General features: G+C 30.4%; 1 protein-coding gene across 1 annotated transcript; it reads left to right on the forward strand.

Annotated features, from left to right (window-relative positions):
- On the forward strand, positions 4,724–7,895 carry LOC109358798 (glucan endo-1,3-beta-glucosidase 7-like). Its single transcript, XM_019603243.1, has 5 exons — positions 4,724–4,892; positions 5,263–5,558; positions 6,006–6,377; positions 6,828–7,181; positions 7,496–7,895. The coding sequence occupies exons 1-5, from the start codon at positions 4,820–4,822 to the stop codon at positions 7,697–7,699; spliced, it is 1,299 nt and encodes a 432-aa protein (XP_019458788.1). The 5' UTR covers positions 4,724–4,819; the 3' UTR covers positions 7,700–7,895.

Consider the following 7,895-nt stretch of genomic DNA (forward strand, 5'->3'; position numbering starts at 1 on the left):
TCTTTTGTGAGAGTTATTTGAACTCAAAGCTATTCTAACATATAATTTGCACTTTAAAATCTAGTTACTCTAAACAAATCTATGCCATTTGATTGATTGAATATAATAATGTCAATAATTGATTGTTTTCAATTATCTTAATTGATACAAACCAATAAGGTGTTGATTTAATGGTGTAATGCCTTATTGGATCCTCAAGTCGAAAGTTTAATTCATGTGAGTGACATTTGTTGAGAAAAGCAGCTACGAACCCCGAAATAGATTAGTTCCTTATCCAAAAAGGTGAGAGGATACTCTTGATAATACAAAAAAAATCTTAATTGATACAAATTAAGCGAAATATATGTTACAACAATGAATATTTGTATTTGACTTGTTTGTTTATAAGAATTGTCATCTTTCACAAGTTTGTTTATAAAGCAAATTATATATCATTCTAAAAATCCTCCTAGATCATAAGAATAAGAAAATTAACATGTCACAAAATGATATTTTATTTATTAATGATAGGTTTATAAGTGATATATGTTATGTATGAGAATTTGTGGATAATTTAATAAAAATATATATCATTACTATTCAAAAAGATAAATCACAATGCTAGTGATGAATTTGGTATTTTGCCTATCAACAATAATCTTTTCTCCCAAAAGTGTCTTAGAGTTTGCCCGTGGCATATTGGTTTGAATTGGAAATCTTTGTGACCCTTTTACCAATATTGGCCTCTCTTAAATTGAAGAGAAGCTTCTTTCTTAAATGTTACGACTTGAATTCCATAGATCTTTTAATATGCTTTTAGATTCATAGATCTATAGATTTTTTGTGATGCATTTGTTTTGTTATAACTTTATGTTATAATCATGTAATATACTGTCAAATTATTTGAATTTAAGTGCTAACCATTGTCATTTGAAAAACTAATTAAATACATTACTCGTAATCTACTAAACATGTCACTTTCAACTTTTAATAACATATACTTCTTTTAAAAAAATACTGCATATATTTTTAATAAAAAAATATTATTATAATTCATTAACCATTGTTTTTAGAGTAATAATATTTCCTAAAACTCTACAAACTATGCTTCTTTGTATCAATTTGCAAAAACCAGTTTTGATGATAGGTGAATAAACATATGCTACCATGCAAAATATAATTAAATTTTGTCAAATTGATGAATAATATTATTATTACCACCCATTTTCTAAGTTTGCTATCTTGGTGCTATACTCCTACGCTTTGACTTTATCTTTATTTCTTTGGAAAATGATATATTCTCGCATAAGAAAAATAAGATATGTCAAAAAATAATGTTTTGTTATTAATAATTGGTTTACAAAGTAGACAAAATGATTTGTATTTGGTATTAATCTCTTTCCTTTTCTATTCATTATGAATTTAAAATCTATGTATTGTCAATGTAATATTTTTTACACTTCAACATATTATCTATCACTGATTTGTATTACTTGTATTTGAAAGCCAATAATAATTAATATATGTAACTATACATTAAATCCATTTATTATATGCTAAAATTCAAAGAGTGTTGGGGCATGAATTATGCTAACCTTGGCATAGTGTACTTACACTTGTCCTTGGGCCCATGAAGCAAATTAACATTCCACTTCCACGAGGTCATAACTAAAGATTCTGCTTTTGATGACATTCTTCTAAAACAAAATCCTTTACTTTCAGCTTCATTCAAAACTCCCTTACTTTTTTGTGACTTCATGTTATGTTCTTTGATTAATATGCAAGTAAGAACACCTCGGTGATGAACAGCTACATGAGTTTATTTGATTTTATTCAAACGTCCACTTTTTGAAAATTCAAACATAGCCACACATACTATTTTTAGATACAAAATAAAAAATGTCAGTGGCCTCCTATTTAAAGGATGATTAAATCTGAACGTGAAGAATTAGAGATTATCAATAATCTATTAACAAGGAATGTTAAAGCCTAACATTAATTTTAATCTCTCATATTTCTGATTACTGATGGAGATCTCCTGTACCCATTAGTGTCCCTAATGGTGTACCAAGTCAATCAAAATGTATCAATTAATTGAGAAAAGAAAATATAAAAACATAAATTAATATTTTATATTATTTTGATAAAAGCTATTGGTTATGGACATAAGGACAGGATTTTTTTGGGACAAATAATCCTTGTCCTATGATTACTAGCATGAGCCGACCCATATTTTTACTGTTTGGTGTTAAGTATTTAAGTTTTATATATTTATTTTGGTGAATCAGAATATATTTTTTATATTAAGGATACTTTATATTATAATTTTTATCGGGTGCATTTTATATTATATTTCTTCGTCTTTATTTTAATTGTTAAATTTAGGTGAGAGAATTGTTAATATGTTGGGAGTAGTTACATATATTATATGATTTTTTTTTGTAGAAATTAAATAGTGTTAAGTGCAAAATAGAAAACCAAAAATTAATCATATATGGTGGTAGTTATATTATGTTTTCTCTTTATACATAGTATAAATATAGTATAGAAATATAAATTAGATAGATAAACATGAAATTAGAAATTATAAAATATACAATAGAGAAATATAAAATACTATATGGATAATTATTTTAGGTTTTTCTTTTATCTATTAGTATAGATGCGTGTTTATTTTCTCAATTTTCTTTTCATAACTTTTACTACTCCAACTTTTAAGTTATGCATTATCTGTTAATTCATTTATATTAGTTAAGTTATAGAAATTGTTTGTGTAGCAAATAAACTGCTATCTTTCAAGTCCACAAGTGGCGTATTGGCAGGGCTTGCATTATTGTTGATATTAATATTGAGTGTTAATTAGTGCACGATTCGATTAATCCACTTCCCATCATTTTAAAGAAACTCACCAAATTATTGTTCTTGTTATTATATTAAATTCATTATTTTAGTAATTAACAAATTGTATCGTTAGGCCCTAGATGCCAAATAATGTTTTGTTAGCCACATAACAAGGAGATTATATATGTTGTCCCACTTTTTGTACTACTCTATATATTATTAATTCTGATTGTTTAAATTTTTTTTATTTAAATTAAAATTGTAACTATTAAATATTTTTCAGACCAATCACATCTCCTGATACATGGAGTAATACAAGATTATGAGATAGCAAATGTACTCCTAATAACAAGTTCTATAATTGAAGATTGACATGGAGGGTAATGATATAAATGTTAAAAAAAATTGTGACTACAATTTGTCAATAAAAAATTAGAGGGACTAGAATACACAATCACAAAATGATGAGAGGCTAATAACACAATTAAGTAAGTGCTAGATTTAAATACAAGTTGTACATGTTATTATGACTACAGAGTCTCTTATACCACTTTATGTATCATTGCTTATGATTGACTAATAACACAATTAATGATTCAATATTTTTTCACCAATCTTAAATAGTAACACATAGACTAGTATATTTTTTGAGATAAAAGATATTCACACAGTTATAAGACTATCTCAATAATATTTATTTCACACATGTGAATGTAGATATCAAACTTAGTGTCACTTATTTAAAAGATCCAAACCCCGTCCAAGTTAAGGTAAGGTTGATAAATCAAAGGAGTTGTTTCTCAAGGGAGAAGACAGGAATGCTAGTCAATCTTAGCCAAATTATTTACTTACTTGATTCACCTCATAAACTACAACTTTGACCAACATAAAAATATCCAATGTGGGTCGACATACATGAAGTGTCGGTTGACATATTAGTATATATATATATATATTTTGTGTCATTTTTGTTTTCAAAAGAAAGGTTCAAATTAGTCCCTAAAAAGTAAAGATATTTCAATTTATTTTTGAAAAGTCTCAAATTAATTCTAACAAATATCACATTATGTCAAACTAGTCCTTAAGAAATAAAATCTTAGAAACAATCTAATGCCTAAGACATTTTAAGATTTTCTTAACATTAGCTCTAAGGGCTTAGTGAAAACAAGGAGTTGAAAAGGAAAATAAAAACATTAATTCTCAATGTATTATATGCTTACTAATGTTTTTTCCTACCATGATGTTAAAAAAATGATTTATTAACGCTTGAGGCAACTTAGGGCCAACATTATCTTTGTCTCCATATAATTTTTCCAATCCATCAATACAAATTGGTTTGCCAAAGCTGTACCATGCTAATACACTACTCAAAAAGCTAGAAGGGAGTATATTAGCTAGGCAAGTACAATACTAGCAGAAATGTTCTCTACTTTTTTTTATCATTTCATTTACCCACTAATAAAAAAAATCACTTTATTAAAATTAGAAATTGTATGGATGAAATTATTATTTTCTCATCAATAACAAAAGGTAATATAAAAAAAGGCACAATATATTTTTTTCGTTTATATTTTTTTTAGTATTACTAAAGGTAATATTTCTAATTTTTGGTAAAGAACTAATCTATTTCGAGGTTTATGGCATTTCATTCCAATAAAAAATAAGGATCATCTGCATTAATGAAGAGACAATTATCATACAATAACATACAAAAAATAACATATAATAACACATTTATTATTTTGTTTATCATAAAATCACATTTTACCATTGAAAATATAAATAAAAATATTCAGTTGTCTCTCATTGTTAATGGAGAGACTTGTTATTCCAATAATTGTCACTCTCACCAATATAATTCTCTTTCTTGGGGTTGTTGTGGATGTTAAATAGATTGTATGATTTTACTTTCAACTTTTGTCCTCTGCCTTCCTTATATAATGCTCTGTTTCCACCATCTCATTCATTCTAAATAAGTTGTACTCTTCCAAGTCCCAACATGGCAATCTTGGTCTTTCCGTCTGCAATTCTTCTCTCATTTTTTCATCTCTTTCTTACGTTTAACCTTGCAAGTAAGTTCTCTTTCAATCTCCTCTTACAACACCATAACTATGCAAAACTCTTTTTATCACCCAACACCAATGTTCCAATCCCCCATTTTAACAAGATTGAAATTTTTTATATCAAATCTCACTTGGTCTAATACTATGATTTGCACTTATTGTTTTAAGTTTCCTTTACTATATTTCGTTGAACTAGTAAGTAACTGACAGAGATCACCCAACTTTGAAGAGTGTCTCATTTCTTGTTCGGAACATTAAATGTTTTCGGGGACAATAAATAACAGCATTGAAGACATGTGATATTTGTTCCTACAATATGATATAACTGTTAGATAAAATACATCAAACTAAAAATTACTTACTATTATTCTCTCTGCAGATTCTGAACCATTCTTAGGGGTGAACTATGGACAAGTCGCCGACAACCTGCCACCACCGTCAGCCACTGCTAAACTGCTCCAATCCACCGCCATCGAAAAGGTTCGGTTATACGGATCCGACCCGACCATAATCAAAGCACTAGCCAACACCGGAAAAGGAATCGTCATCGGAACCGCAAACGGCGACGTTCCATCCCTCGCCTCGGACCCAAACTTCGCCAAAATTTGGGTAGCCACCAACGTCGTTCCTTACTACCCTGCCAGCAACATCATCCTCGTAACCGTTGGCAACGAGGTAATATTAGTAGTGTTTTACAAGGTAGCCATTTTGTTAAAACCTCCACGTTTGGGAGTCTCTAAAACCACATGAGACCTTACTGGATTCCAAATATGTTCTAATATCAAAGATTAGATTCATCTCGAATTGTTTGAGGGACAGTCACACTTCTAAAAGATTCCTTTAGGATGAATATGCCATCGGATTTTCAAAAAACACATTAGTTGCATTGATTACTGAATTTTTGTTTGTATAACAACTTATATCATCATCGTTACTTCTCCTCCAAACATCAACTGTGACCCGTAGGAATTGAAATCTAATCTTTTGGTCTAATATAATATATGAATATCTTGTGATATCTTACCCTACGGGGACCAATTATTTATCGGTCTTCCTATTTTTTTTAGATTATATATAAGAGATAATGGTAAAAATATAACTTGTTCAAATATCGGAACTCAGGTAATAACTTCCACCGACCAGAACCTGATGAACCAGCTTGTGCCGGCGGTGCAAAATGTCCAAAATGCCCTTGACGCTGTTTCTTTAGGAGGGAAGGTGAAGGTCTCAACCGTCCATTCAATGGCGGTTCTGAGTAACTCAGAACCTCCTTCTGCTGGGAAGTTCCACGCTGAGTACAATACCGTTTTGCAGGGGTTGTTGTCGTTTAACAATGCCACTGGTTCACCCTTTGCTATTAATCCTTACCCTTACTTTGCGTTTAGAGATGATCCTGGTAGAGCTGAAAACTTGGAATATTGCCTCTTCCAGCCTAACTCTGGCCGAGTTGACTCAAACTCAAATCTCAAGTACATGAATATGTTTGATGCTCAGGTTAGTGCATACATCGTTTTCTATATTTATATTTGGAGATAATTATAATTCATATTTTTAACTAATTTATGATTTTTCAAGAATGCAAATATAATATTATATCTAGCTATATCATGTTCTATATTTGTTAGAACTTGCCTTATAAGAATGTTAGTAGTAGACCATATTGGATAGGTATATATTTTTGCTTCCTAACTATTAACATGCATGTTGAAAGAGTTAATTGTCTAATTAATTACTCTTGTTAACTACATGAAAAATGTCAGTAAACTTGTAAGTTGGTATTTATGTGCAAAAAATAGTATTAAAAAAATCATAAAATTGTTTTTTGTTCAAATCTTAGAGGAAAAAAAAACAGGGGCATGGACCATGAATTATTATTGTGCAATGAAAGTTGTTTGCAAACATTTATTCATGTTATAATGATAACATGCATGTTGTTGTGTGCAGGTGGATGCTGTGCGTTCTGCCTTGGATTCTTCTGGGTTTAAGAATGTAGAGATTGTGGTTGCTGAAACTGGGTGGCCATACAAAGGAGATAACAATGAAATTGGTCCAAGTTTAGAGAATGCTAAGGGTTACAATAGTGGTTTGATTTCTCACCTAAGGTCCATGGTTGGAACACCACTGATGCCAGGGAAATCAGTGGATACATACCTCTTTGCCTTATATGATGAAGACTTGAAACCTGGACCTGCTTCCGAGAGAGCCTTCGGACTATACAACCCTGATCAATCCATGATCTATGATGCTGGCCTCTCCCAACAGCAGCAGATTAATACCACTAGCCCGGTGATGGCTCCGGTATGACTATAATAATATCGTATACATGCAAATTTTACATGATCTAAAGATAATTTGTACTTCGTAGCATTGAATTTATGCATTTTCACACTCATCTTATAGTATGTATTTGTTTGCTACATGAGCATAACCAGTGTATACTATCATTTAATATTGCGTCATTAGCTAACCAAGTTAGATTGTGAAATTTAGAAGAATTAAGGCACCATTTTGCAATCTTTAATCATATTCATGTATTGTTGTCATGTTAAATCTGTTTAAGACTTTCTAGTGTAGTATTGTTTTTAACAATCTATTTCTTAATTTGGTTGAAGACTCCGGATGTGTCAAAATCACCAGAGACTACTCCGGTTGTATCAAAACCACCTGAGACTACTCCAAATGTGTCAAAATCTCCTGTGGTTTCGGCGCGGGCAGGCCCACGTCCGACAGCAAATAAAGCCGAATTCTTTCATGGAGCCACCACTCTACCATCTTCAATCATCTTCTTCACTGTTTTCATCTTAATGTTGTTGTAGTAGTATATACCTCATCATGGTTGTTAAACTCTCAAGTTAACTCTTAACCTCTCCTAGGTCACAAAAATGAGTTAACTTGTTTGTAAGCTCTCTTTTTGATACAATTGTATGAGTTCAAGTTAACTCTAATGAAATTAGTTATCTTTTTAGTGTACAATTTATGAGCCTATATTTTGATATTGGTTTGCTTTAGAAC

The sequence above is a fragment of the Lupinus angustifolius genome, chromosome LG10, assembly GCF_001865875.1.
Source record: "Lupinus angustifolius cultivar Tanjil chromosome LG10, LupAngTanjil_v1.0, whole genome shotgun sequence".
NCBI lineage: Eukaryota > Viridiplantae > Streptophyta > Magnoliopsida > Fabales > Fabaceae > Lupinus > Lupinus angustifolius.

What these genes read in the sequence shown, in the direction of transcription:
- LOC109358798 (XM_019603243.1), top strand. Translation starts at nt 4,820, where the DNA reads ATGGCAATCTTGGTCTTTCCGTCTGCAATTCTTCTCTCATTTTTTCAT. An exon ending in TCTTACGTTTAACCTTGCAA is followed by an intron (nt 4,893 to 5,262) that starts GTAAGTTCTCTT and finishes TTCTCTCTGCAG; the next exon opens with ATTCTGAACCATTCTTAGGG. An exon ending in CTAGCCCGGTGATGGCTCCG is followed by an intron (nt 7,182 to 7,495) that starts GTATGACTATAA and finishes ATTTGGTTGAAG; the next exon opens with ACTCCGGATGTGTCAAAATC.